This window comes from Emydura macquarii, unplaced genomic scaffold (genome assembly GCF_026122565.2).
Source record: "Emydura macquarii macquarii isolate MOO-44397 ecotype Brisbane River unplaced genomic scaffold, CSIRO-AGI_Emac_v2 contig_746, whole genome shotgun sequence".
NCBI lineage: Eukaryota > Metazoa > Chordata > Testudines > Chelidae > Emydura > Emydura macquarii.
The window spans coordinates 199,397-227,394 of NW_027130883.1; the positions used below are offsets into that span (position 1 = coordinate 199,397).

The 27,998-nt window shown below is 59.8% G+C and overlaps 2 protein-coding genes across 4 annotated transcripts; one reads left to right on the forward strand and one right to left on the reverse strand.

Annotated features, from left to right (window-relative positions):
* The first annotated feature begins 5,224 nt into the window (after positions 1-5,224).
* Positions 5,225-14,460, forward strand: RBM42 (RNA binding motif protein 42). 2 transcript variants are annotated; one of them, XM_067542881.1, is made up of 11 exons: positions 5,225-5,417; positions 5,950-6,103; positions 7,883-7,970; positions 8,059-8,133; positions 9,498-9,563; positions 10,070-10,230; positions 10,760-10,903; positions 11,707-11,910; positions 12,400-12,520; positions 12,857-13,051; positions 13,398-14,460. In XM_067542881.1, the coding sequence occupies exons 1-11, from the start codon at positions 5,278-5,280 to the stop codon at positions 13,508-13,510; spliced, it is 1,461 nt and encodes a 486-aa protein (XP_067398982.1). In that variant the 5' UTR covers positions 5,225-5,277; the 3' UTR covers positions 13,511-14,460. The 2 variants fall into 2 exon arrangements, with proteins under 2 accessions (XP_067398982.1, XP_067398981.1); XM_067542880.1 differs by having other exon boundaries at positions 5,238-5,417; positions 10,067-10,230.
* A 491-nt stretch (positions 14,461-14,951) lies between these two features.
* ETV2 (ETS variant transcription factor 2) lies at positions 14,952-27,971 on the reverse strand. 2 transcript variants are annotated; one of them, XM_067542882.1, is made up of 9 exons: positions 27,847-27,971; positions 19,726-19,919; positions 18,957-19,105; positions 18,244-18,447; positions 17,565-17,648; positions 17,296-17,358; positions 17,041-17,100; positions 16,545-16,592; positions 14,952-15,788 (listed from the first exon to the last, which is right to left on the reverse strand). In XM_067542882.1, exons 1-9 carry the CDS (start codon positions 27,862-27,864, stop codon positions 15,274-15,276), a joined length of 1,335 nt encoding a protein of 444 aa, XP_067398983.1. In that variant the 5' UTR covers positions 27,865-27,971; the 3' UTR covers positions 14,952-15,273. The 2 variants fall into 2 exon arrangements, with proteins under 2 accessions (XP_067398983.1, XP_067398984.1); XM_067542883.1 differs by lacking the exon at positions 16,545-16,592.
* Positions 27,972-27,998: the final 27 nt, after the last annotated feature.

The following is a 27,998-nucleotide window of genomic DNA, read 5'->3' on the forward strand; positions in this document are numbered from 1 at the left end:
TCCCCCTCCAGGGCATCCCCAAGACACCAGACCCCCCTTCCCAGCTGCACCTAGAACCCCGCCCCCACTTCCCCCGAGGGCTCGATAGCGCCGGGGGGCTGATGGATCGTGGCCCGGCTGGAAGGGGGCGAGACGGGGAGAGGCTGCCCAAGTCTGTGGGGCACCACACGCTCTGTGGGATAGATGCAACCGGTCAGCGCTGCCCCTACACACGGTGCGGCCATCCATGGCGTCTGCTGCTGGTCTTGTGTCACGTTCCCCAAGGTCTCCTAAGAACGGCCATCGGCCCCAGGCTCCCTCTAGCCCCATCTCCCGTCTCCGACAATGGCAGGCTCCAGAGGGAATGAACAGAACGGCGATTTTCGAGTGATCCAGGCCTTGGCGTCCAGCCCCAGCTTCTCTTGCTCTGTGTCTCCGTCCTCCTATTCCTCCTCCTCTCTGCAACGTTGCCCCTTCGACTGAACAGTCAAAGGCCCGCTCGGCGTCTCACTGCCCCGCCCTGGGTTTTGCGAGGACACTCACAGCTATTGCTGAAAGAGGATCCCACCGCACCCACCCCTGACATTTTCAACTGACTCCTTCCTGCAGTTACCCGTGGGGAATTCTTTAACACAACCCCAGGACGAGAATCATGGTCCTTCCCCGCATCTAGCAGTGATTATGCCAAGAGCATGTTCCCCCCCAGCTCCTCAACACTCCCCACTGCGGTAACAAAGGCAGGCTGGAGCTGCTTACTGCTTATATCCTGCCCCTCCCTTTCCCAGCAGGCCTTGAGGTAGAGGGCTATAAATCCCAGCAGCCCCTGGGGCTACAGTTCCTAGGTGTCTTTCTCACTGAGGGAGAGCTGTTCCAGACAGGAGGCAGCTTTGTCACATTGTCTTCCGAGGTCTTTTTTTCTCAGGCCCTGTGTTGCGACCTGTAGCCACGCTGGATTAACCCCTGTAGTGTAGACGCAGCCTACAGCATTGGAAGGGGTTTTGCCGTCGCTGTAGGTAATCCATCTCCCGGAGCAGTGGCCTACCCCACCCCTGCTTCTATCCTGGGGGTTTGGCTGGCACAGCTATGTTGCATGAGGTGTGGCTTCCTCACACCCGCCAAGCGGCTTTGCTACATCAACCTAAGTGGACTCTTTTGAGCCCCACCCTGCAAGTCCCAGTCAGTTGCTCTGGGCTCGGAGACTGGGGGTTGCGGGAGGGTTTTTAGCTGTATCCTCTGTCTCGTTTTCCGACCCAGCTGCGCGCTGTATCTCCAGAAGGGCAGCTCTTATTCCCACCTTCCTCCCCTGTTCTCGAGCCGAGTTCAGGCGCGCCGCCTGCCAGGATGTGTGGCTGTTCTGTGTCAACTGCTCAGTTGCTGGGGGGGGCTCCTGACTTTTCCGGATCCTCTGTGGAGCTGGCTCGGTTTCCACCAGTTCTTTAAAGACCCATTCGTTCCACCCAGGCCGCGAGGTGACCCATGCATCATGCATCTCCCGTTCTGCTCCAGGAGCATGGTTAACCCTTTTTCATCCAGGGAGCAGCAATGCTAACTACAGAGGGAAACTGAGGCACACATCGGCTTCATGAACAGATGATGGAATAGTCTCGCTTCGTTGTGCCCGCCATGCATAAAACCCAGACGGGTTGGTTTGAGTCGTCCCAACCCTGAGGTTATCAGCTGCACAACCCCCCTTGGGGGTGCTCTTTGGGAGGAAGGCTGGCCTAGTGGTTAGGGTGAGAGGCTGGGATGTGGGCAAGTCTCCTAGACAACCTTGGAGGTATCAGTTGATGACCGTGAGGGGATGTTTCCCTCTATACATGGCATTGACAAGACGGATACTGGAACACTGGGTCCATGGGGTGTTGAAAAATGAGAGGGGTCAGGGAAAAGCCAAGAACAATCATGGGAGGGCTGGGGAATGGCTTGACAGGGCGAGCCGTACAGGGCTCGCTCTCTTTATCTGATTAAAACACAAGATCGAGAGGTGGCGTGATGCTGGTGTAGAAGGGGAGCAAACCCCGGGTACTAATGGGCTGGGGAATCTAGCAGAGAAGGGTCAAACAAGAAGCAACGGCTGGGAGTTCAAGCCAGCCACGTTCCAATTAGAAATCAGGCACTGATTTTTAACAGCGAAGGAGATTAACCAGCAGATCAAACTCCGCAGGGATGTGGTGGACGCGCCATCTCTCGGTGGCTTCAGACTCAGGCTAGATGCCCGACTGGAAAGGGGGACTGGGTGAGGTTCTCTGACCATGCCATGCAGGTCCGACTACATGATCCCAGTGGGCCCTTCTGGCCTTAAAACAACGGCATCAGCCATTTTCCTTCTGCTGCCGATCCCACTGCTACCACCAGCGTCGCGCTCTCAGAGCAGCCAGCCAGACGCTCCATGTGCAGGTGTGGCCTCTGTGTAGCACTAACCATTTGTTACCGGCAGCAGGGCCAGGGCCAGGGGCTGCTCCCATCCTGCTGCTGGTACAAACAATTAGTTTCTCTTCCGGAGCTGGGCAAGGTGTTTCCTGAGAGCTGGGGCTTTTCCCGGTGGGAAGAGCCGCCCTCCTGCACGGGAAGACCAAGAAGCAGCTGCACACCCAGCCAGCGCATTAATGCTGGGAGCTTGTCCAACGGGGACCGTGAAGTGCACAGAAGTTACAGGCGTCTGCTCAGACATAACTCTTATTGGCTGCACTGCAAATGCTGGCAGATCCCAAACCGAACAGACTAATACACAGAAGGGTAAACTGAGGCATGGGCAGGGGACGTGACAGACTCAAATTCACCCAGCAGGTGAGTGGCAGAGCTGGGAATAGAGAGCAGGTCGCCAGAGGCTCAGTCCACTGCTCTAGCCACTAGGCCACACTGCCGCTGATTGGGTTCACCTAGAGGCAGTGACTGGGGAACACGTCCCTGTCCAAGCTCGGACCTCTAGAACTGGAGCGAGAAATCTGTCTGGCTGAGAGGGGGCGGAGCTAGAGAGCAACTTTGAGATGCCCGATCTCAATGCAAAGACTCCAGGGGCTTGCAAGCCCGTCGGTGGAAATGCCCTTGGAAGAGAACAATTAAGGAAGAAAAAGGCACTGCAGAGAAGCTAAATTATTGTCTTGCATCCACTCTCACCAGAGGGAACATTGGGCAGATCCCTGACATTTACAGGTCAAAAGAGGAGGTGCTGTGAGTTTCAAGGTAAAAGGAAGAAATGTTGGAAACCACCCGATAAATTTAGGAGCTACCAGTCACAAGGGCCAGATGGCATAGGCAAGAATTCAGAAGGAATTTAAGAATGACGTATCTGAGCTATTTAACAAACATACAATCTCCCATCGAATGCAGCCTTCCTTTGCTCCAAGTTTCAGGCCCCGAGAGCAGCCTGGATCCAATCCTCCAGCTGCCACCCACACCACTCTACTCAGCACTGGTTAGGCCTCAGCTGGAGTACTGTGTCCAATTTTGGTCACCGCTGTGTAGACAGGATGTGGAGAAACTGGAAAGGATCCAGAGGCTGAGCGACAAAGATTGTCGGAGGGGTGGAATGCAGCCATGTGAGCAAAGGTTGAAGGAACGGGATGTTTAGTCTGGAAAAGAGAAGATTAAGGGAGGGATATGACCGCGGTCTTCGGATACTAGAAAAGCTGCCATAAAAGAGATGGAGAAAAGTTGTTCTCTCTTGCCACAGAGGGCAGGACAAGAGGCCATGGGTTCAAACTACACAGAGCAGATTTAGATTAATTCTCAGGAAAAACTTCCTAGCTGTAAAAGCAGTCGGGCAGTGGAACAGACGGCCACGGGAGGTCGTGGAAGATCCTTCCCTGGATGTTTGGGGAGGAGGCTGGGCAGACATCTGTCTTGGATGGTTTAGACACGTCAGATCCTGCATCTTGGCAGTGGTTAGACTAGACGACTCTTGAAGTTCCTTCCAGCCCTGTGGGTCTATGATTCTGTGATTGTATCTCTGCTCCGTCATGAAGGGCCACGTTGCAGAGATGCACGTCCCCTCTGTGCAAAGCAGGATGCAAATCCCTTGCCCTGCCACAGTCGGAGATTCAAACCTGCCGGCGTTCTCCAGTCCCCGCTTTGCATGGATGTAAATGGCAATGGAAGGTGCCTGGTTCTGCAGGCTGGATCTGTTGTTGTCCAGTGGCCCCTTTGCACCTGTGTGTGTGTGTGTGGGGAGGAGGGGGTTTCAAAGCTGTGCATTGCTGCCCAAAACACCCCAGTCCAGGGGTTATCCCGGAGCGGGTCAGGCACAGAGAGAGCAGGACGGGGAGGATCTAGGATGAGGTGACTCCCACCTAGCTGTGCCAGGGAGAGGGGGCACAAGTGAGGGAGGAAACACAAGCTGCTTGCCCCCCCATCCCTGCCCCAGCCCCAGCCCCAGCCCAGGGGGGATGTGCCCCTCGCAGTCCTGAACACTAGAAGCAGAACTGCCCTTCCCAGGCAGCCACTCAGGTGTCACTCGTCTGCCATCCAGGATTGCCAGAGCAGATCAGACCCCTCCTGTGTCTGTGCCCATCCAGCCGGTGCCCACCCCCGGGACCCCACTGCCCTGGGTCAGACCCACGGGCCCATCCAGCCCAGTGCCCCACTCTCATGGCGTGAGGGCCAATTGAGGCGGCTGAGTATCTGCCCTTCCCCAGCCCCACAATTGATTCTCTGCACCCCCACCTGCCCTCTCCCAGCCCCCCCCCATTGCCCCACCCCCTTCCCCAGCCCCCCTGCCCTTCCCCAGCCCCCCACCGCCCCACCCCCACCTGCCCTTCCCCAGCCCCCCATCGCCCCACCCCCACCTGCCCTTCCCCAGCCCCCCATCGCCCCACCCCCACCTGCCCTTCCCCAGCCCCCAGGCCCCCACCCCCACCTGCCCATCCCCAGCCCCCCAGCTCCCCACCCCCACCTGCCCTTCCTTCGCCCCCATCACCCCACCCCCAGCCCCACCCCCACCCTTCCCCAGCCCCCCACCGCCCCACCCCCACCTGCCCTTCCCCAGCCCCCCATTGCCCCAGACCCCCAAGACGAGACGGATCAATCAGCGGGACCAAGGAAGGGAGGAGGGCAAGCGCGGTAGGCGTGGCTGGGCGGGCCGGGCGGGGCTCAGACAAGGAGGCGGGGTAAAGTCCCCCCCCTACTACGTCATAAGCGTGCGCCGGAAGTGGCACTCGGAAAAATCCTTCCGGCCGCAGGCAGTGTCTGGCCCCGTGCCGGAAGCCTCCTTACGTCATTGCCGGCCCGCCGGAAACGGCCGTGTCGGGCCCCAGCGCGGTGCGGCGGAGGCTGAACCCGGTCCCGGACCCCGACCCCACCATGGCGGCTCCGCCTGCCCCGCCCCCCGCCGGGGGCGCCGCGGCCGCTCCGGGACCCGGCCCCGCAGGGGGGGCCGCAGCCGCGGGGGGCGCCAAGAGCGGGGAGGAGCGACTGAAAGAGATGGAGGCGGAGATGGCGCTGTGAGCGCGGGGGCGGGGCGCGGGGAGGGGAGACGTGGGGCTGGGCCGGGGGGCTGGGCCGGGGGGCTGGGAATCCCGGCGGGGAAGCCGGGCTGGGTGCGGGGAAGCCGGCGCGGTGCCTGGAGAGGATGCGGGGGGTTCAGCTGAGAACTTAGGGCTGGGGGTCGAGGCGGGTCGGGATGGGCAGAGCCCGGGGTTGCGGGGCGGGAGATCTGGGGCAGGAAGGGGGGCGGGGGCTGTAGCGAAGGAGCGAGAGGCTTGGGCGTGTCCTGGGGAGTGACGGGTAAAGGGAGGCGAACCCTTCAGGGGTGCGGGGCGGGGAGAGTAACTGGAGCCCTTGCGGGGGGACTCGGGTGGGCCGAGACCAGGGCAAAGCGGTGAAAGACCCTGCCTGGAAAAGGGGGGGCCCTTGTGTATGGGGGGAACCTGAGGAACCAAGACCTGGGGGACTCAGGGCAGAGGCATAGAAAACCCGGGCTGGGGATGGGGAGACTTCAGCGCACTTCCATTTGTCGTCCCCCACACCACGCAGGTTTGAGCAGGAGGTGCTGGGGGCCCCTGTCTCCTTGCCCCCCGGGGCCCCAGTGGTGGAAGCCGTCTCAGTAGCTCTGGCAGTGCCAGCTGTGCCCACAGTGCCCCCGGTCCCAGTGATTCGGCCCATCATCGCCACCAACACCTACCAGCAGGTAAGGCGCCGGCTTATCCCCCATGATGGGACATGAGCGTCGTGGGGGTGACGCTGTATGCCCCTGTAGTTCAATGGCCCAGGAATGCAATAAAGGAGTATAGTTTGGTGGCAGCCTAGAGGTTAAAAAGAGATGCTTTGTGCACATGTGGGCTCTCTGTGACTCTCCAGTCCCGCCCCTCTCCATCTGTTCCCTGCCATCACTGCTCTGTGTCCATGAGTTTGTCTGGGTTAGGGCACAGTGGTGGCACCCATCGCTAGGGAGTGAGTTCCCACCCCCCTCCCATGCATTGAAATTATTTTAAAAAAACCTAATTCTGCCAATCATGCTCATAGACCAGGCTCCCCACTGGGTGCTGTACAAACACATGATGAAAAAGACATTCCTTACCCTGGAGATTTTACAATTATGCCTTGCTTATGGATGGAATTAGTTAGGAATAGTTGATCCTAACTATCTTCATGTGGGAACACTCATATCGGAATAAGGTCGTCCACATAGGGAGTTGATCAAGAATAGCTATTGTGCTTTAAATTCACATTCTACCTCACTGGTTTTCAATCTTTTTTAGGGAACCGCAGATGAAAAAAGGTTGAAAACCACTGTCCTACCTTATTCTAGGCTTGTCTACACTGAGAAGTTAATTCAGATTAAGGATGTCTTCTTCCTGTTTAGTTTAACCCACACAAACCATTGGAACATACTCCCCGGGTCAGTGGTGGATTGCACATCTCTTGATGTCTCCAAATCCAGACTGGATGCCTTACTGAAGGAAGCTTTAGTCAAACATGAGAGATTGTACAGGGGGAGCTGGCTGAAATTTTCTGGCCTGTGTTATACAGGAGGTCAGACTTGATGATCTAATGGTGTCTTTAGACCTTGGAATCTATGAAAACTGCTCTGCATGAAAATCAGTAGCCACAGCACACCAGCTGCCTGTCCATGGGTTGAGTTGCCATGTTCTTTCTCTGTCCATCTGTCTGTTCACCTATTGCATATGGTCTAAATCCCAGGTTGGCAGGGACTGTCTCTGTCACATGTGTCCAGCACCTACCACAGTGGAGTCTTGATCCCCATTTTAGGGCTCTTAGCTTTTCTGCCACGACCAGACTTATTTCTCTGTGGGAGAGGAAGGCTTTTTCAGCATGACCTAAAGCTGCTCCCACTGTGGATTCACCTTGCCCAAGAATGCCTCGTCTCTGGCTCTCACATGCACCAGCTGGGGTGTGCGTTGTCCCAGAGCGCAGCTGACTTGGTGGGTCGTAGGCGGAGTGTGGCTGGGACTCAGGCCACTAATGGGCTGTTGCCATGTATCAGTACCATGCTCTGCTGCAGAGTGGGTCTCTGGCTCTCTGTCCACTCTCATTTCTGTGGTGGGCCTGTCCATTTCCCCTTGCCACTCTGCGCTGATGGGTGCGGTATTGTTAGAGGCCAGTGCTGTGGCTGGATCTCGAGCTAAATTAATCCCCCACTCCTATGCCAGGCTTACAGTTCTCACTCCCTCAGCTGCCCTGTTGAGTCCCACTGCTCAGCCTCTGTCCTGATCCTGCTGTGCCCTTTAACCAACTTGGCCTTTCTTGCAGCTGGACAGATGTTTCCTAGGAAGGTGGCGGCTGTGTTACTTGAGGCCTGTTTGCCTCTGGACAGTTGTTTCAGTGCAGAGGTGTGGGGAGCGGTGGTATTCCCTCTGCGCTGGTCCATGTGCCTCTCCCCCATGGGTATTACAGAGGTCTGCATTAACAGCTACTGCTCTTGGTTCATGTTTCCGTTCTGCTCCAGGTCCAGCAGAGCTTAGAAGCCCGAGCGGCTGCCGCAGCCACCGTTGTGGCCCCCATCGTAGCCCCCCCGGTGCCGTTCGTGGGACCAGGTACGTAGCATGTCTCGGTGGCCTGGTGTCTGACTTCACATGGCGTGTCTGAGATTCCAAAGCAATGTGTCTGTTCTTTCTCTTTGAGTGAACTTCAGCACTGGCGAGAGGTGCCGGATCGACAGCCCCGAGAACCGAACCCCCCTCTTCATCCGCAGGGCAGGTACGGCAACAGGACAAGAGTCCCCCTGTACCTCACCATCTGGAGGGGGGCGTGGCCAGCCTGCAGCTTCTCTGCCACAGCTGCTGATGAGCTATTTGTGGGTGCTGGGTTTGTGTGCTATGGGCATTGATATAGCTAGGAACTGACAGAGACCTGGTAACTCGTTTCATACATGGGCTACCGAACAGTCATCTTCTGGGGAGCAGCTTTAGCAGTGGGCCCATCTAGCCCGATATCCTGCCTCTTTGGATCAGAATTGTGGCCCTGTCTCATGTGGCATCTTCCCCGCGTCTGGGTCTGAGCAGCGGGCCCACTTAACCAGGTCTCCCGTCTCTGACAAGTGGCCAATACCAGCTGCTTCAGAGGACTGTGCAAAATGCACCCTTTAGTGGACAGTTATGGAATAATCTGCTCTCAGGCAAAGTTTGTTCCTAACCCTAACGTATCCTAACATGCTATATAAATGCTGTACACCACCCCAGAGGCAGCTGCATCTCAGCCCTGCACTGGCGACCCATACATAGGATCACAAAACACTTTAGGGGCTGCATATCCAGTAATCATTCCCTCAGTGTTGAGATGCAGCTGCGTGTATACAGTGGTTGTGCCCCACCCTAGAGACAGCTGCATCTCAGCACTGAGGGAATGATTACTGGACATGCAGCCCCTGAAGTGCTTTGGGATCCTTCAGCAGCAAAGAGATAGGAGACGATATCGTATTAGTTCTGTCATTTGTGCTGACGTCACAAACCGGTGGGAATGAATCCAGCTGAGCCAGCAATCGGCTGTGACTCGGTTTGCCCCATGCTGCTGATGTGGGTGTGGGCACCTGCTCTCTGGTCATGATTCGGGGAGGGGACTCCAGCTCCCATCTTCCTTCGCCCCGAATGCCTGACTTACTGCGTGATCGCTTTACAGAATCGGGATGGCTGTGGATGGATATTAACAAGGCCCCTCCTCCAAAGGCAGCTGCCTGATCAGCCAGATGCAACTCCCTCAGCGTAACACAATCCCTGTGCAATGCTGTCCTACAGCCTGGAGTCCAGGAGAGATTTTCCTCTAATGATCAATACCAGAGTTAGTGCCCTTGGTCTGTTTGTGAGACAGTGGCATCCCCAGCTGAGATCGGGTTCTGCCCCAACACACAACGAGGGACAGTCCCTGCCCCTGGAAGCTCTTGTTATAACTAGACAAGATAAAGGAAGGACCATTCTCCTAGTTTCTCAGGTGGGGAAACTGAGGCACAAAGAGTCAAAGTAATTTGTCCAATGTCATGCAGGGAGCTTTAGGTAGAGCAGGGACTTGAACCCAGGACCCAGACTGGTGCCTTAACATAAAACTGTCCTTCTTCTCACCCTCTGCAGTTGTTCCTCCCCAGAGGCCTCCCATCCTCCGACCAGCTTTTGTGCCTCACGTCCTGCAGAGATCTGGTAAGCTTCCCCCCTGCCAGCCCCATCTTTACCCCAGCATGACGCTCCTGGATTCTACCAGCGCTCTCCCTTTAAATCAGGAAACCGTTGAGTCTTACATCGTATTTAAGTAAAAATTCCCTCTCGAGCTTTCCTGTTAAGTGAGATTCTTGCAAAATGAAACAACTTCTTATAAATCCTGAGGTTTGCAGTTTGTTCACTCTGTTCTCTGCCCAGAGCCTGGGGAGACCCGTTTCACTTCCTGGATTCTCTCCTCCCTCCCTCCTTGATCAGGGGAAATGCTAAAACCAGAGCACGAGGGAGAAGCCTGTTTTCCAAGTGACTTTTGCAGTTTGCTTGCTCTTTTCTTTGCACTTCCCAATCGGTTTCACTTCCTGTTGGGTCAGTTTCGCTTCCTGAATTCCCCTCCCTCCTTGGATCAGGGGCTAGTTCCAGAATCAAAGCCAGAAACCTGTTGTCATAGAAATGGAAAACCCATGTCTGTTTGTCTGTCTGTCTTATAGCAGGTGCTCCCAGGCCCCTGGCGATGCGCCCGCCTCACCACCCAGCCATGGTGGGGCCCCCCATGCCTGGTCCCCAGGGCCCACAGATGATGATGGGGCCCCCCCTGCAGAGGCCCCCCGGACCGCCCCTGGGGGCCATAGGACCGATGAGAACTGGCCCGCCAGTGAGTGCTTTTCCTTTAGCGAGGGGGTGTGAGGGAGGGGCAGGAGCCAATGGGGTGGTGGAGTCTGTAGCTATACCATGGAATCGGATCTGGAGCGAAGCAGGGTTGAGTCTGGTCAGCACTTGGAGGAGAGACTAACAGGAAGGATGGGTGCTGGAGGGAGCTGCAGACGGACTGCTCAGTAGAGGGTGTTCTCTTTTCGCAGTCAGAGCTGGCCTCAGCTAGGGGGTGCTGTGCCGCAGGGAGTGGGGTGGGGGCTTGGTAGAGGGAGGCGCTCCCCCTCTGTCAGTGCTGACTCTGGTACAAGACAGTCCGCATTTGTTGTGTGGTGTTGCTGTGTGACCGTTCACCAGCTGCCATGTCCCACCCCTGAAGTAGCTGCATTTCAGCACTGAGTGTGTTGCCAGCTGTGTGTGTCGCGGGGGAGGGGGCTGTATTCTGGGTTCTGTCGGCCAGCTGGACAGAGAGACAGGCCAGGTGAGCCATCTGCATTAGCCCCTGTAATGGCCCTGCTGTTGCCACTGTCCAGGTGGGACCCGGGGTCCCCGTCGGCCCGATCACTCCCCTGATGTCGGTTCCCCGCCCCCCCGTCTTGGCAGCTCCGAAGATAAACCCCATGGTGATCCAGGCAGCCCCCACGGTGTACTCCGCGCCACCAGTGAAAAAACAAGAGGTGAGTTGGAGTTGTGGGAGGCAGAGCCCTCTGCCACTCAACCTCCATTGGTGCTTGAGAGAAAATAACCCCTAATCCCCGTGACACACCGTACTGGGCCCCACACCACAGGAGGCTTCCTTCCTGACCCCAGTTTGCGACTCTGCTCCTGTCCTGAAGCATGTGGCTCAAGAGCCCTGATCCTTCCTCTCCCAGCTTTGGATGGGGCTGTTGAACATCTGATGCTCCTTTAAAACATACCAAACTGCTTGCGTCAATATCCCTGTGGCTGGGGGGCCATCCTGGAATTAATCTGCAGGCCAGGTTGGGGGGAAATGCAGGGAGACCGTTGAGGCAGGTGTCAGCCACACCCTGTAGCGGGGGTGGAGGGGTCCTGCGGGAAAGACTTTGATGTCCCCTGGGTTTAAGTCCTTATGACCCCAGGGATTTCCCCCACTGCGTCAATATTTTGGGGATTAGTGCGTGGAACTTGAAGAGCCTCCAATACCTGTCCCAGAGGTAGGGAGTTCTGCAGGTTAACCCCATTAAATATCCCAGTGGCAGGGAGTTCCACAGGCTAACTCCAGAGTCCTGTTGGTTAATTCCTTTATATTAGCCTGTGGGCCTTCCTCCTGCCTGAATATTCAAATTAACTCTCAGCTTCAGGCTAACCCCTCATGGGATTCATGGGGCAGGGAGTCCCACAGGCTGCCACACAACCCCCTCCCCTTGGGTTGGATTAATGAGGTGGGGAGTTCCACAGGCTAATCTCTCTGCAGTAGTATGGGCCCTGGTGCTAGTCTCCCCCGACCCCTTTGCTGCAGGAGGAGCTGCGGGAGCCCCCGCCAGTCGTGGTGGAGGAGAAGGAGCCCGTGGGGCTGGAGGAGGCTGTGATCGGCCCCAGCATGCCCGAGGTGGAGCCCGTGATGCCAGAGGCCAGGGTGCTGCCTGTGCTGCGTGGGCCTGAGCTGGGGCCCCTACGGGGGCGGCGGCCCCGGGGCCCCGAAGCTGGATTTGCACCAGTGGAGGTGAGGGGGTGGCTTTCTCTGTCCGTGGAGGGGGGGGGTATGTTCTGGAGTGGGGGGACAAGGAGGTTGGGGAGGGCTGGAGTGGGGGGTGCTATGGGAGGGCTGGGTAGGGACGTGGGGGTGGAGTCTGTGCCAGGGACAATGGATTAAGAAAGGTCCTGCGCCAATGTGAGGGGGCTGCTCCTATAGGAGGGGTCTACTGTTGGGGCGCTGCATGGGTGGCGCCTGGTCTGCATTGTGTGGTGGTTCCTTCTCTGCCCATTGGCTCCAGGCTGGAGGGGGTCTGTGTGCGGGGGCCCCAGGAGGGATGGGTGGGGCAGAGGGTGGTCTGGAGCCAGCCCAGGGCTGGAGGGCTGTGGAGGTCGGGGGTGTTACTTATCTGCTGTTGAGGGGAGTGGAGAGCAGGGGGAGGGCTGCTCTGGGTTCTGCCCCGGGGGGGGCGGGAGGGGCTCTACCGGGGGTTGTTGCTGACCATGGCCTCCCCCACAGCCCATGGTGGAGCCGGTGGTTGAGGACAAGAAGAAAACCAGGCAGGAAAAGCTGAAGCGCTGCATCCGCACGGCAGCCGGGAGCTGCTGGGAGGACTCCAGTCTGCTAGAGTGGGACCCAGGTGAGTGGGGTGGGGGTCCCGATCAGCTGGAGAGGGGAGTGAGGGAATCCCAGGTGGCTGAAGCAGGGGAGGGGAGGGATCACCGATTGGAGCAGGGTGCAGGAGAGCCCAAAGATATTATTGGCGTTAACTTGTGGGATTCCCTGCTGCAGGGGGAATGACGTTGGGGATTGGTCTCTGGAACTCCCTGCCACTGGATATTGATGGGGGTTGAGCCAGAGGGCTCGTGCCATGCAGCAGGTGCTGAGCTCTGTGGCAGACGATCGCCCTGGTGATGGAGCCACAGGGTGGAGTCCCTGCCCCCCTCACACTCCTCCCCTCCCGCCCTCATCCCAGACGACTTCCGGATCTTCTGCGGGGACTTGGGCAACGAAGTAAACGACGACATCCTGGCCCGGGCCTTCAGCCGCTACCCGTCCTTCCTCAAGGCCAAGGTGATCCGGGACAAGCGGACCGGCAAGACCAAAGGCTATGGCTTCGTCAGCTTCAAGGACCCCAACGACTACGTCCGCGCCATGCGCGAAATGAACGGTGAGGGGGCGGGGACAGATGGCCAGGGGGAGGGGTCAGGGTGTCATGCCCGGCTCTGGGGCCGCTGGTGGCTGGGAGGCAGGTTACCCCATCGGCCTGGCTGCCCTTTGACCCCGCTGCAGCCCCCAGCCTGTCTCTTTGCAGGGCTGAGGCGGCCCGAAAGCATCTTGTGGGAGCAGGGCCTGGCGGTCGATGCAAGATATGGGGCAGTGGGGCCCACGTAGACCCCCTGGAGATGGGTGGGTGTGTGAAGAGCCCTTTGTGGGGCTAGGTGCAGCCAGATCCGCCCCCCTGTTCTGGGAGTGCCGTCGTCTGACCCCTGCCCCCCATCTGTGCCCCCCACCAGGTAAATATGTGGGCAGCCGTCCCATCAAGCTGCGCAAAAGCATGTGGAAAGATCGCAACATCGACGTGGTGCGCAAGAAGCAGAAAGAGAAGAAGAAGCTGGGGCTGAGATAGCCGGCGGGGGCTGTGTACCCCTGCTAGCTCCCGCCCCCCACCCTGGGGGCCCCGACAGACGCCAGGCACACTCAGATCCCACCTGCCGCGGGGGCTATGGTGCTGGGTGGCCAGCCGCCTCCCCCCCACCCCCTTCCGCTGTGTCTTGTACGACAGGTCCTGGCCCAGGGCAGATTCCTCCATGGACCCTCCAGTGCCCCCCGGAGTGCAGCCCAGGGGGGTAGCAGTGCCCCTGTGGGGCAGGCACCTGTGTAATCTGCCCCACAGGCCCGTGGGCTCCGCGCTAATAAATGTTCATGGTTTTGTTTTGGTTTTTTTACTTACCTGTTCAATCACTGAAGTTTGGTTGTTTTTTCTCCCTGGGGCGGGGCAGGGGGGGTGTTCCCTAGCTCAGTACTGCCCCCTGCTGGAGGGGCGGAGCTCAGGGCTACCTAGGGGGCTAGAGCCTCACTCCCTTCCCCCTAGGGCAGCCCTGGTGCTTGGCTGGGGGGCAGAAGGAGAGGCGGTTACCGCCAGTGCTTTGGGCCCCAACCTGTTACCTGCAGAGCTGAATAATTCTGGGCAGGGCCCCTCACTCCTGACCCCCTGCCCCCTGCTAGCCCAGCCCTGGGCTCCCTACCTGCAGCTCCCTGCTAGCCCAGCTGTGGGGGGCTGGCTGAGCACCGCAGCGCAGGCTCTGACCCCCTAAGACGACCTGGGTCTGGGTAGCCCTGGGGGTGGGCAGTCCTCCCGTGTCTCCACTGGGGGGCAGTAGCGGGGTGGGTTGGAGCTGTAGTTCCTGCTGCAGCGCCACCTGCTGGCCAGGTGCCCCTGTTTGCTAACTCACCTGCCTTCTTCCCTGGAGCCTGGCTCGGTCTCAGAGGGGTGGGGTAAGCTGTGCCCCTGCTGTGCTCCTCCCCCACTTTTTGCAGGCTTAACGCCCCCACGTCCCTTCCCTGGGGAGCCGCTCAGTCCCTCCCCCACTGCCCGACCACCCCCTGGGTCCCCTCCCAGCCACGAGCAGTCGCATGTAACAGCACAACCTTTAATACATGGTGTGGGGGAGGGGGCATATTACAGTCGCTGTCGGCCCCATGGGAGGGGGGGTAGCGGGTACAGTCCCCCCACCGAGCAGCGGCGCTAAGGAATATCCACACACCCGCCTCCCAGGGAGGGGGGCTGCTACCATGAGACCCACGCGAGGGTGGGGCTGGCACCTGGCTGGGATGTGTGGTTGAGAGGCAACAGCCGGCTTCTGCCCTTCGCCAGCCGTCCGCACACAACAGCCGCCCGCCTCCCCCGACAAGCGCCCCCGTGTACAGGCAATAGCCTGAGTCCGCACACAACAGGTGTCCTCCAGCAGCCATGCCCACCAGCCCTGCCCCCTCCGGTGTCCACACCCAGCCTCCCGCCCCACAACAGGCGTCCCATGGTGTTGAATGGGCATCTGTGGTGAGGGCTGGGGGGTGGCGTTTGCTCAAGGCAGGATGCGGGGCGGGGGTCTCTGCCTTCCGGCGGCTGGGGACAACTGCAAGTCAGTCCCTCATTTCACAATCTCCCCCAACTAATCCCAGCCCCGAGATCTCTAACCCAGCCCATAGCACAAAGTCCAGCTGGATCAGGGAGCCCCCTATGGCCAGTAGGAGTCCAGGTGGCCGCCGGCAGGCCGTGACATCCCCCGTGGCTAGTAGGAGTTCAGGTGGCCACTGGCAGGCCATGGCTCCCCCCTGTGGCTACTAAAAGGAGGTCAGGTGGCCGCTGGCGGCCCGTGGCTCCCCCTGTGGCTAGTAGAAGGAGTTCAGGTGGCCGCCGGCGGGCCGCGGCACGGGCGGGCTCTGGTAGATGTTCCCGGAGCTGGCATTCCAGTAGGACGAGGGGGTCCCGAAGAAGCCAGCGGAGGAGACGGGCATCTGGGCGGCGTGGGCCAGGCCGAAGCCCACCTTCTGCGGGTGGTAGGGGGGCAGGTAGGGCAGGTCGGCCGGGTGGTACTTGTAGAGGGTGCCCTCGCCCGGGTGGCTCTGCTGGGCCTGGCTGATGCCCTGGAAGTCGAACTTGTAGGCGTAACGCTTGCCGTGCACCTTGGTCATGATGCTCTTGTCGTAGTAGTAGCGCAGGGCGCGGCTCAGCTTGTCGTAGTTCATGTTGGGCTTGCTCTTCCGCTCGCCCCAGCGCCGCGCCACCTCGTCCGGGTCCGTCATCTTGAACTCCCCGTTGGTGCCCTCCCACGTGATGCAGCCCGCGTTGCTGCTGTCCGACAGCAGCTCCAGCAGGAACTGCCACAGCTGGATCTGGCCGCTGCCTGCCGGGGTAGACAGGGGGTGTTATTGTAGGGTCTACTGCGTGCCCGGGTTTGTTATGGGAGGGGCTAGGACTGGGGCTGCTGCATGCACCAGCTTGGTGCTTTGCTGTGTGGGGATCCCTGCTGGGTCATTAGGATAGGGCCTACAGAGATGTGCTGGGTTGTTATTGTAGGGTCTCTCGCGTTTGTGCCCAGAATGAGGGCCCTGGTTTGTTATTATAGGGTCTTTCCTGGGTTGTTATTGTAGAGGCTCTCGTATTTGTGCCAGGAATGAGGGCCCTGGTTTGTTATTATAGGGTCTTTCCTGGTCTGTTAGTGTAACGTCTACTGCGTGCACTGGTTTGTTATGGGAGGGGCTTTGCTGGCGTACTAGTACCAGGTCTGCTGCGTGCACAGCTTGTTACTCTGCTGTGTTGGGGGCCTTTGCTGGTCCGTTATCGCAGAGTCTGTGGGATGCATGGGTTTGTTATTGTAGGGTCACTCATTTGCACCAGGAATGAGGGCTCTGGTTGGTTATTGTAGGGACTGTCCTGGTTTAGTATTGTAGAGGCTAACATTAGACCCTCCCTCCCCTCCCAGAGCCACAGATAGCACCCAGGAGTCCTGGCTCCTAGCCTTCCTGTTCTAACCACTAGACCCCACTGCCCTCCCAGAGCCATGTATGGAGCTCAGCAATCCTGGCTCCCAGCTCCCCACTTCTCTAACCATTAATAGCACCTCACCCCGCCCCGAGATGAAGTAGGTGCCCAGACCCACCTGGGTTTGCCAAGCGGCTGCTGGTGGGTCCCAGGACCTGGTATGGATCTGGGGGGTGAAAAGGGAGTTGGGGGGGTTAGTGCTGGGGGGCATCAGAGACCCCCACACACCCCCTTCTGGGACCTGTCCCACCCCAACCTCCAATACTGAGCTCAGGAATCCCAGCCCCACAGCTCACCTTCTGACCCCAGGTCCCCCTGAATTCCCATGACCCATCACTCCCAAATTGGCTTCACCCCAAATCCTCAGGGGAACCAACTGCCCCCATCCTGTCAGAGTCCTCCCCCTGGGCCCAACCCCGAACTCTCCATGGGCTGCAGATCTAAGCACCCCTAAACCCCACCCGGTTTGGAGACCTACGTACCCCTCAGTAACACGCTAGATGGCTTCGCAGCACCCCCTGGCCTAGGGGTGTGGGGGCGGGGACCCTCCGTGGACCAGGGGGGGTCCTCGCTATGGGGTGATCTCCCCCAACTCACAAGACAAAGGCACCCACCTGGTACGATTCGCGGGGACTCACTCGTCCGATTCACCCCCTGGATCTGTGGAGGAGACCCTGGGGGTGGGGGAGAAACGTAGGGGGAAACCGTTAGGGGAGGGGATGGGGACGCCAGCCAGTGCCCCAGGAACCGGAGCCTGGGGAACTAGCCCCGGGGTTTACCCCCCATGTGGGATCTGCGCTCCGGAGTCGGGGTTAGCTGGCCACGGGTCTGTGACCCCAGGGGGACAGGGGCAGGGGGGCTCCGGGTACCTTTGGGGCCTCCGCTGATGGAGCTGCTCCAACTGCTTCGCCTGATTTCCTCATAGGGAGACTCTGCGTGGAAATAACGGGGTGGGAGGGCAAATAGCTCATTAGCGGGGGGGGGGGATCACTGCTGCCCCCTGCTGGAGGGGACAAGCCCTGCTCTGTGTCCAGCTCCCAGCCCCCCTGCACTAACCCCGAGACCCCGCTCCCCTCCCAAAGCCGGGGCGAGAACCCAGCCCACGGGGAAGGGGCAGGGCTGAAGTTCGCAGACTCACCTGTTTTCACCTGCACCCGTGGTGGAGGTGCGGGGGGCTGGGGGGTCACAGCCGGGGCAGCCGGGTAGGAGAAGGTCGGGCTGCCTGTGTGGGAGAGCACTGGTCAGAGCTGGGGTCTGCCCACAGCACCACCGCGGGGGGAGGGAGGCGGGCCCACAGGTGGGCGGGGTTCCTGCAATAGGGGGCGGGGTTTATGGTGATGGGCGTGGCTCCCAGGCTTGGAGGCGTAGCTCCAGTCTCATGTCAGGACGCAGGGCTTCCAGAGAGGCCACGGTTGACTTGGTGCTGGGGGGGGGGGGAGGGGCATGGCTCCCAGGTCTGTGGGGGGGGGGGCATGGCTCCCAGGTCTGGGGGGGGGGGGGGTCCCAGGTCTGGGGAAGGGGCTCTGTGAGTGCAGCCCCATGTCTATGGGTGTAGTTCTCTGTCTGTGGGTGGGTGCTGTTCCCCATCTGTGGGTGGGCAGGGCTCCCCATCAGTGGGCAGGCTCTGGGTGGGTGGGGTTGTCTTTCTGGAGGTGGGCCAAGCCCTCCGGGGTGGGGCTTGGTGGGTGGGCCTCCCTCTTGGTGGGTGGAGTTATCTGGGTGGGCGTGGCTCCATCAGTGGGTGGGGCTTCGTGGCCTTTTGTGGATGGGCGGGGCTGCCTGTCAGTGGGCGGGGCTCCGTGGGGGCGTGGCCGTACTCTGCCGCAGGTAGCCGAGGTGGGACAGCAGCACGTCGGCGTTGTAGGGCGAGGTGAGGCGCAGGAAATCCTCCTTGCCCATCTTGCACAGCTCCTTGCCGTCCACATGCTGGAACAGGGCCACGTCCACCTCCACCAGCCCGTACTCCTTCACCGCCCAGTCCAGCCACTGGCGCACGTGCTCCTGGGTCCACACGCCAGGGTCTGCGAGGGACAGACAGACGCAGTGAATCCAGCTGGGCCCGGAGGCCTGGATTCCCAGAGTACAGTTACCCACCCAGGGCATGTCACACACCCATGGGGGGGAGCCCAGACAACCCGGATGCCTGGGTTCCTGGCCCGGATGCCTGGGTTCCTGAGACACAGCTACCAGGCTGCAAATTCACTGGGGTGGGGGGGGGAGGGGACAATCCAGCCAGCTCGAATGCCTGGGGTCCCGGGATACTGCTGCCCTCCCAGACACAGGGGAGTGGGGGGGCAGAGTCCAGCCAGCCTGGATGCCGAGGTCTCAGAGGTACAGCAACCCACTCTGAGCCTCGCGTGGCAAGGGAACAGTCCAACTGGCCCGGATGCCTGGGTTCCTGGGAGGCGTTTCCCCAGCCCTGCCCCAAGCTAGGACACAGGAGACCCCGGGCGCTGGGCCACGTGTTGGAGGAGGGGGCACAGGCTGCTCTAGAGTGAAGGGCCGTGTGGGGCAGGGAGGATGCACTCACCTGCTGGGACGATGACCCTCTTCTCCTCACTGGGGGGGTTGGCTGGGGGGCTGCTCCGTGGGTCACTGTAGCTGGCTGGGTAAGGGATGGGGGATGGGTCGCTCCCGGCTTTGCTCCGTCTGGTTACGCTGCAATCCACGGGGGACTGTCTGCAGGGAGACAGGAGGGAGTGAGGTCTGGAGCTGATCACAAGTGGACTGAGTGTAGCCGGTCTCAGACCTGCTGTGTGGGGAGGGAGGGCAGGGGGCAGGGCTGGGCTAGCAGTGAGGGGCGCTGGCAGAGCTGTGGGGAAAGCCCAGGGCTGGGTTAGCAGGGGCTGCTGGTCTGGAGTGAGGGGCACCGGCAGCGCTGTTTGTTCGCCCATCCTACCCTGCCCCATGGCACTGACAGAGGTTTCCTGGGGCTGGGCTGAGGGGAAGTGAGTCATTTCCTGTGGGCGCCAGTACAGCCCAGTTCTGCTGAGGCGCAGGCCCAGGGACTGTGCTGGGCCCTTCCACTGGGCCACGGGCGCAAGAGCCTCTCCCACCGTGGCCTAACTCCATGGACCAGTCCCCAGTGGCAGGGAGTCCCACAGGTGGCAGGGAGTCCCGCGGGTTGACCCCGCTACCAGCCTGCAGCAGGGAGTCCCACAGGTTAACTCGGTTATTACCCAGTGGCAGGGAGTTCTGTGGGTTCACCCCGCTACCAGCCAGGGGCAGGGTGTCCCAGCAGTTGACCCTGCTACCAGCCTGCGGCAGGGAGTCCCGCGGGTTAACCCCAGTCGCCTGACCTGGAGCAGTTGACATTCTCGTTCTCCCTCTTCACAGCGTGCCCCCTGCTGGTCTGGCTGGACCAGTCTGGCTCCCCCAGCGCCGGCCCCTCCTTGCCGGTGTACTCCGCGGCGGGGGGCACCTCTGTCTTCATGAGGTGGGGGTAGGATGGGTCGAATATGGACTGGTCTTCGCTTACCACAGAAAGCGCCTCCTGCAGGGGGGACACATGGGGGTTAGAGCTCCCCATAGCAACCCCTGCTGAGCCCCCCCCCCCCACCCGTCCCCACCCTGCAGCACGGCGCCCCCAAATGAGCCCTCCGCCCCCCTCCCTTCAGCACAGCGCCCCCTAGCGCTGCGCTGGAGCATGGGGGCCAGTCCTGACTGCCAGGGCGTTATTCTGCCCTTGCTGGGTGGTGTCTGTCCCCGGCCGTTAGCCCTGGGGGAAGGGAACATTTCCTGTTTGCCGGCACCGGAGTGTGGTTGCCAGCAGGTGACAGTTTAGTGGCCAAATGCGGCTTCCTGCCTGATCTGGCCCTGCCTGGGCTGTGACCCCCCCCACCCCCCCCGGGACTGGGGACTGAAGGAAACTCATCTGTCCTGGGGCAGCTGCAGCTGAGCCCAGCCGTGTGAAACACCCAGGCCAGGAACAGACACATGGACACAGGCTGCACCCATACGCACGCCACTGCCTAGACGGACAGCCACACGAGACAGCCTGATGCATGCAGAGAGGCAATCCCAGACACACCCAGAGAGGAGATTACACACAATCCCAGAGAGGAAATCACACACAATCCCAGACACACACACAGAGAGGAGATTACAGACAATGCCAGACACACCCAGAGAGGAGATCACACACAATCCCAAACACCACCCAGAGAGGAGATCACACACAATCTCAGACACACCCAGAGAGGAGATCACACACAATCCCAGACACACCCAGTGAGGAGATCACACACAATCTCAGACACACCCAGAGAGGAGATCACACACAATCCCAGACACACCCACACACAATCTCAGACACACCCAGAGAGGAGATCACACACAATCCCAGACACACCCAGAGAGGAGATCACACACAATCCCAGACACACCCAGAGAGGAGATCACACACAATCCCAGACACACATATGCACACAGAGGCAAAAAATCACACACACGGCCACCCAGAAAGATGATCTCTCCCCCACACATGGAGACAATCTCACACACACAGAGACAATATTACACACACACAAGCAAACAGTTGTGCAGGCCTGGACAGCTATAAATAGTCGGTGCACATATACCAATATACAGTCTGCCACACTCACGCTGTGCATGCAAAACCATGTGCAGGTCGGCACTTGTGCAAATGTACAGTCAGAGACACACTCACACATAACGTGTGCAGAGGTTCAGTTGGCGGCACCTGCTGGGTGCATCCCATTGTATCTATTTGACTGACAGAGAAACGCAGCCACGGGGCAGGGGGAGGGTGGGCGGTAAATTGTCTAAAGTCACATAGTCTATGGCAGACACAGGAACAGGACCCAGGAGTCCCAGGTGCCAGCCCCCTCCACAACCCAGCCCACCCCACTGCTCTCCCAGAGATGGGGACAGAACCCAGGAGTCCTGGCTCCCAGCCCACCCCTCCGCCCCGCAGGGGGGGTGTGAGCAGGGCTGTGACATTGGGATTCCTGGGCAATCATAAGTTGAGGCTGCCTGGGCAGGGAGGAGCGATGCGTCTTCAGCCCGTTGTAACCAAGCAAGCAGAGAAGGGCCATAAAGTCTGACCAGAGGTCAAAGATGGAGCCTGCAGGTAGCCCACTGGGAAAGCAGAGGTACAGGCAGAAAACACTGGAGGGGAAAGTGATAACACCCACCAAGGTACAGGCGGGAAATCACAGGCACAGGCAGAAAATACAGACAGAGGAACAGAGGTACAGGCAGAAAACAGGCAGGGAATCCCAGCTACAGGCAGAGGTAAAGGTGGGAAAGGTCAGGTACAGGCAGAAAATGCAGGCTGAAAATCCCAGTCACAGCCAGAGAAGCAGTGATACAGGCAGAAAGTACAGGCAGGAAATCAGAAGTACAGGCGGGAAAGATCAGGTGCAGGCAGAAACTGCAGACAGGGAGTCGCAGGTACAGGCAGAGAAGCAAAGATACAGGCAGAAAATGCTGGCAGGGGGTCCTGGGGACAGGCAGAGAAACACAGTCAGAGAAGCAGAGATACAGGCGGAAAGCACAGGCAGGGAATCTCAGCAAGAAGAGGGAAAGAGCAGGGAGGGAGTCTGGGTACGGGCAGGGAAGCAGGGGAGGGGAGGTCCCACACCGGTTCATGGCTAAAACTCCCCCGACTCCTCCCGCCTGGGGTTACATGCACCAGCCTCCAGCTAGCAAAGCTCAAGCCTCCTCCCCCCCCACTTGCAGCGCCACCTGCGGGGGGAGGCTAGAACTGGGCACTACCAGCTCCCCCCCCCACCGCTTGCAGCACCTCTGCCTGGCGAGGGTCGTGGGCGCGCCAGAATTCTCCCGATGACCCAGGCCAGCCCAGCCTGACTCGAGTGCCACTGTCCTCGCCCCTCCACCCCCGCTAAGTGCACCCCCTTCGGCAGGGCTGGGGGGGGGGGGGGCTCTGATCTGTGGGGGCGGGAGGAGGCTACCTCTAGGTTCCCCGCCCTCCCCCCCCCGGTTGCTCTCTGGGCGTGGGCTCTTTGCACAGAAAGCAGAAGTCTCGGGGGAGCTGGGCTGCTGGTTTTTTGCAGCCGGAGCTGCAGGGCTGCTGGAGATGTTATCGGGCGCCCAAGCGTGGTGGTGGGGGGGGAGTAGGAGAGGGAGAGGGGTTGGCTGCGGTTACTCCCTTGCCGTGCCCGCCCGCCCCCAAGGCCGCTGCTCTGCACGGGGCTCTGCCAAGCTCGCACCCTTCTTGCAAAGGCGGGCGGGAGCCAGGCGGGCCAATGGGCTCGGGGGTAGGGGGAGCACGGGAGGGAGGGCGCCGGGCACAGCATGATGGGGGGGAGACCCCACCGGGGAGAGGCGCGTGGCACCGCTGGGGTTGCACGAGCAGCACAGTGCACACGGGGCGTGGCGCAGGGTGGCAAGGGTGCCGTGGTGCCCCAGGGCAGTGCCAGCCGGGCGCCACCCCTGCAACGCCGACCGGCGCAGCTGCAGTGCAGGGGGGTGTTCGTCCTGGGCTGCCGCCGAGGGGGCGGCTGACGATGTCCGAGCTGCACAACGACCGACAAGGCCAATGGGGCAGGTGGCGCAATGGGGCTGGCCCAGGGGGCACAGGCTCCCTGGTGCGACAGGGGTGCACCTGGCCCAAAGCACAGGGAGGGTTCCCCAAGCAGGGCCTGGTTGAGTGGCAGGTGGCTTGGGGCACAGCAGAGGTGCAGGGTGGCAGGCAAAGGCGGGCGGTTACATTGCACAAGCCCTGGGTGCCCAGACAGAGCGAGGCAGCTGTGGAGACCCATGCATGGACCCATCTACCTGTGCCCAAAGCAGGGGCCACGACGGCTGGCCCCGATCTGTGCACGCACAAGCCGGGGAATCGTGGCCCCATCACACAACAGCTGCCCTGCACACCCCACAAACCCCGTGTGCTCAATCGGCCCCAGCGCACCCCGGAGCGCCCCCTCGTGCCACAGTCCGTGTGTCCTGCCAGCAACAGAGCCCCGCCCCTCCGTGTGTGCCCAAGCAGTGCAAACCCCTAGGGGGGGTCCACGTGCCCCACAAACTGTGCAAACGTGGCCCCCGTTGCACGAGGGATGAGCCGGCTGCATCGCAATCGGTGCATGCGCAAGGATGTGCTGCATGCAACACAACCAGAGCATCGCACGATGAGCGCAGTTGCACAGCCCTGGCATGCCGGGCGTGCCCGTCGCATCACGATCGGAGCAGTCGCAATCAGCGCTAATTGCACGCCCATTGCGCGATAGACGTGGCATGCGCATCACAACTGGACGTGCGCCGCATCCCGCAGGCAGCGTGCACCATCATTGCACTTGCACACCCATTGCACGAGGGATGTGCCGTGTGCGTCGCAATCGGAGCATGCACCAGGAGCCGGCTTGCACGCTCGGGGCCCGGCAGCTGCACGGCAATCGAAGCCGGCGTGACCAGAGCAATCACAGCCCCGGGGCACCAGGTAGCTGCAATACTGGAAACCCTGCCCGGGACGGAGGGTCCCACGTGATGCAAACCATGGGCGAAGAGGCGCTGCAGTGCCCGGCGAAGGGTGTGAATAGTGCCTGGGCCACGCATCCTGCCCGGGTAATTAAAGGAGCCACAGGCCCAGGCCCTGCACCATCAGGCTACACGGGTTACTCTGGGCCACATCTGCCTGGGGGGTGATGCCCAGCTCAGCATGGGGCAGGCAGGTACGATACCCTGAGGTGGGGGGAGGCGGGCACAAGCCGACTGGCTCAGCACAAGGGGCTGGGCGGGGGCACCGTGCGTCGCCGCCCCAACCCCTTCCCCTCCCCCGCTCCGTACAGCGTGGAGCGCATTATTGGTCCATCCCCATATGATCCCCTCTATCTGTCTGGGTGAGCCGGGGGGTCTGATCTGGGGGGCAGGGAGGAGGCAGGATACCAGGGTAGATGGGCCCCTGGGTCTGATCCGGGGGGGGGGAGGGGAAGGCGGAGGGCTGCGTGCAGAGCGCGGGGCTGCGTCGGGCAGCGGCACAGGAAGCCAAGGCAGGAAGCCTGAGGCTACGAAGCCGGAAGCCTCTTGGGCTCCTGATAAGGCCACCTGATGGGGAGCGAGGCTCTGAGCCGTGCTGGCCTGGGCTGCTTTAAATAGCTCCCCATCCGGCCAGACAATGGGTTGGGGGCTGGGGCACCGGCTGTGGGGGTGGGGGCGCTGCCCTCCTGCACACACTGCTAGTCGCTCCCCTCCAGAGCTGGTGAGAGAACCCAGGAGTCCTGGCTCCCAGCCTCCCTGCTCTAACCACTTGTCCCCACTCTCCTTCCAGAGCCGGTGAGAGAACCCAGGAGTCCGGGCTCCCAGCTCCCCCTGCTCCAGCACACTATGTAGGAGGATGGCAGGTCTTGTGGTGAAGGAGCTGAATTCAGGACACTGGGTTGTGCACCCGGCTCCTCCACTGACTCCCTGGGTGACCTTGTGCCTGTCACTACATCACTCCGTGCCTCAGTTTCCCCCTCCATACAATGAGAATGATCTCCCTTTCTGTTTGCACACACTGAGCGGGAGGCCGCACCCTCATGCAAATAAAACATCCGACCTTGTCACACCTTGCAACTAGTTTATAGACGGTCACCTGGAAACTAAAATACCACACACATACAGAGACAGATACACATAAGAAAGAGGGGGGAAGACAGGCAGATACATACAGGCAGATATACACACAGAGACAGGCAGATACACACTCAGAGAAGCAGAAACACACAGAGAGACAGGCAGATACACACAGAAAGACAGGCAGATACACACTCAGAGACAGGCAGATACACTCAGACAGGCAGATACATACACAGAGACAAGCAGATACATACAGGCAGATCCATACAGACAGGCAGATACACACTCAGAGAGGCAGATACACACAGAGAGACAGGCAGATACATACAGACAGGCAGATACATACACACAGATACACACACAGAGACAGGCAGATACACACAGAGAAGCAGATACACACAGACAGGCAAATACACACACAGAGACTGGCAGATACACTCAGGCAGGCAGATACACACTCAGAGAGGCAGATACACAGAGAGAGACAGGCAGATACATACAGACAGGCAGATACATACACACAGATACACACACAGAGACAGGCAAATACACACACAGAGACTGGCAGATACACTCAGGCAGGCAGATACACACTCAGAAGCAGGCAGATACACACTCACAGAGGCAGATATTCACACACAGACTGGCAGATACACACAGACAGGCAGATACACTCAGACAGGCAGACACAGAAACACACCCACAGAGACAGGCAGATTACCCCCCCATCACCCCCAGAACCATGGAACAGCTAAGGAGAAGGGATTCCCTCCAATACAGGAGTGTCACAGGCTGTGTAATTTCCATTTCAGATCCCCCCTCCCCCGGCTGTGTGATAAGGGCGTTTCGCACTGATAACCGCCCAGACGCTGAATCTGGATGTCAGGAGAAAGTGGCAGAGATGTCAAAAGTTGTGTGAAAGCAAATCATTTCTTGTGGGAGCTGGCTGGATCTGGAGATCGTGTGTGTTGTAAATTAGCAATCTGCTCTCGGCTCTGGGAGGGGAGTGGGGGCTAGTGGGTTAGAGCCGGAAGTGGAGGGGGGGGAGCCAGGACCCTCGGATGCCTCTCTGTGCCTCAGTTTCTACTCCTGCCCTGTGTCTGTTTAGACTGGGAGCTCCTTGGGGCAGGGCCTGTCCCTGGCTGTGTGTCTGGGCTGCACCCGGCCTGCCAGGGCCCCGATCCCAGCCGGGGCAGGGCCTGTCTCTCCCTGCACGTCTGGGCAGCGCCTGGCCCAGCAGGCCCCGATCCCAGCCGGGGCCTTGGGAACCTCCCGGTGCAAGCAAATAGCAAGAAAGAGTCAATTGGGCACCTCTGCCTCGGCATTTGCAAGCTCCAGGCCGAGACCCAGGGAGCTCCCCCCGGGAAACCGCCCCGGCAAAGCCCCGCAGCCCAGAAACACCCCGAAAATCAAACCATTCCCCTCGGCTCGGCCCAGGGGCCGACGGGCCCCAGGTCTCATTGCCGAGGCTGCGGATTCCCCTCAGCCTGGACGCTTCAAATATCCTCTGGCCCGCGCTTACTGCAGGCCGGAGAAGCGTGGGCCGGAGGATCCAGCCTCCGCTGGGTAGAGCAGCTTTGGTCAAACAGGCCCAAATCTTCCCAGGTATTTCAGGGCCACTGATTGCCATGGATTACAGTGGCTGGGTATAAATAGGCCTTTTCATTTCCTTGCTGGCTCTGGGACCCCCCCTCCCGGCTTGCAGCTCCTCTTTTCCTCCCCGCTGTGCAAACCAGCTCGACGCCCCCGTCTCTCCCCACTGAGGATAAAATTGAGTATCCAAGCGGGAGCCCAAAAGATCCCGGAGACAATGCAAGTGGCGCGTGAATCTCAAAACTCCTTCCCAGCCGCTGAGGTACAAGTGAAAAGTCTAAGCCTCCAAGGCGTTTGACCACAACCGTGTTCCCTTGATCCCAAAGGGTTTTCGGTTCGATGCAATGCACCAGATTCCCAGGCTGGACATGATCATCTCAGCGGAGCTCCTGGGCGGCACATAACAATTTAATCAGCTCGCTGACTGAGAGGGAAACCTGCATCGAAATCTGTGTGCGCGGAGAACCCGCTTCGCTCAGAAGGGAGAGAGGAAAAAATGGAGGTGAGAGGCCAGCGAGTGAAAAAAATAACCAGCGAACCAGAGAGAAAGAAAAGAATGTGAAAGGCAGAGAAAGAAAGAAAGAAAAAAAGAAAGAAAGAAAGACGGTAGAACGTGAAGGAAAGACAGAAAGAGCATGAAAGGTAGAGGGGGGAAAAAGAAAGGCCACGAAAGAAAATAAAAACAAGCGATGCAAGCTAAAGAAAGAAAGAAAGAAAAAGAACGAATGAAAATGTGAATGCTGGAGAAAGACGGAATGGGAAAGTCGCAGAAGGAAGGACAGACTGACCTGTTAAGAAAGGTTGCACCCCAGAATCTCCACGTTGGGGAACAGTCCCCCTATTTCCATCCTGGCCTCAGATCCTTTCTCCCCTGCTTTGGGGGGGGCTCATCCACAGGGGCTCCCAGTGCTCCAGGGAGGGGGTGAGCCCCCCATTTCCTCCCCTCGGGACGTGGGCTCTCCCCGATCCTGTCCCCCTTCCCTCATGCTTCGGGGGGGTGGGGGGTGAGAGATGTGTGTGTGTGTGTGGGGCTCTGGCCGTGCAGCGCTGTGGGTGTCTCTCTCTGGGGTGGTTTGGTTTGGGTTATTTAAGCGCAGCGACATCGACCGCCACGAACGGGAAGGAAGAGGAAATTTTTTGTACCAGAAGGAAAGAGCGGAGGGGGGGGGGAGGCCCGTTTGTGGAGCCGGGGCGCGCACCAGAGAGAGGAACTGAACGCAGCCCGGCGTGAGCCGAGCACCAGCTGGAGCAGAGCCGCCCGCACCTGGAGAAACATCTCCAGAACCTACCTTGATGGTGCCGTCCATCGCCGCTCCCGCTTGGAGCTGCCTGCTAGACCTCCATGGACCAAGCGAGGAGGTGCATTGGCAAAGGGGGCCAGATGAGCAGGGCTCTGTGTGTGTGTGTATGTGTATGTGTGTGTATGTGTGTGTGTGCGTCT

Coding starts and splice junctions, on each gene's coding strand:
- ETV2 (XM_067542882.1), bottom strand. Junction 17,101..17,295: donor CATCAGCGGAGGCCCCAAAG/GTACCCGGAGCC, acceptor CCCCACCCCCAG/GGTCTCCTCCACAGATCCAG. Junction 15,789..16,544: donor CAGCCGCTTGGCAAACCCAG/GTGGGTCTGGGC, acceptor CTACCCCGGCAG/GCAGCGGCCAGATCCAGCTG.
- RBM42 (XM_067542880.1), top strand. CDS start 5,278: ATGGCGGCTCCGCCTGCCCCGCCCCCCGCCGGGGGCGCCGCGGCCGCT. Junction 11,911..12,399: donor CTGGATTTGCACCAGTGGAG/GTGAGGGGGTGG, acceptor CCTCCCCCACAG/CCCATGGTGGAGCCGGTGGT. Junction 13,052..13,397: donor CGCCATGCGCGAAATGAACG/GTGAGGGGGCGG, acceptor GCCCCCCACCAG/GTAAATATGTGGGCAGCCGT.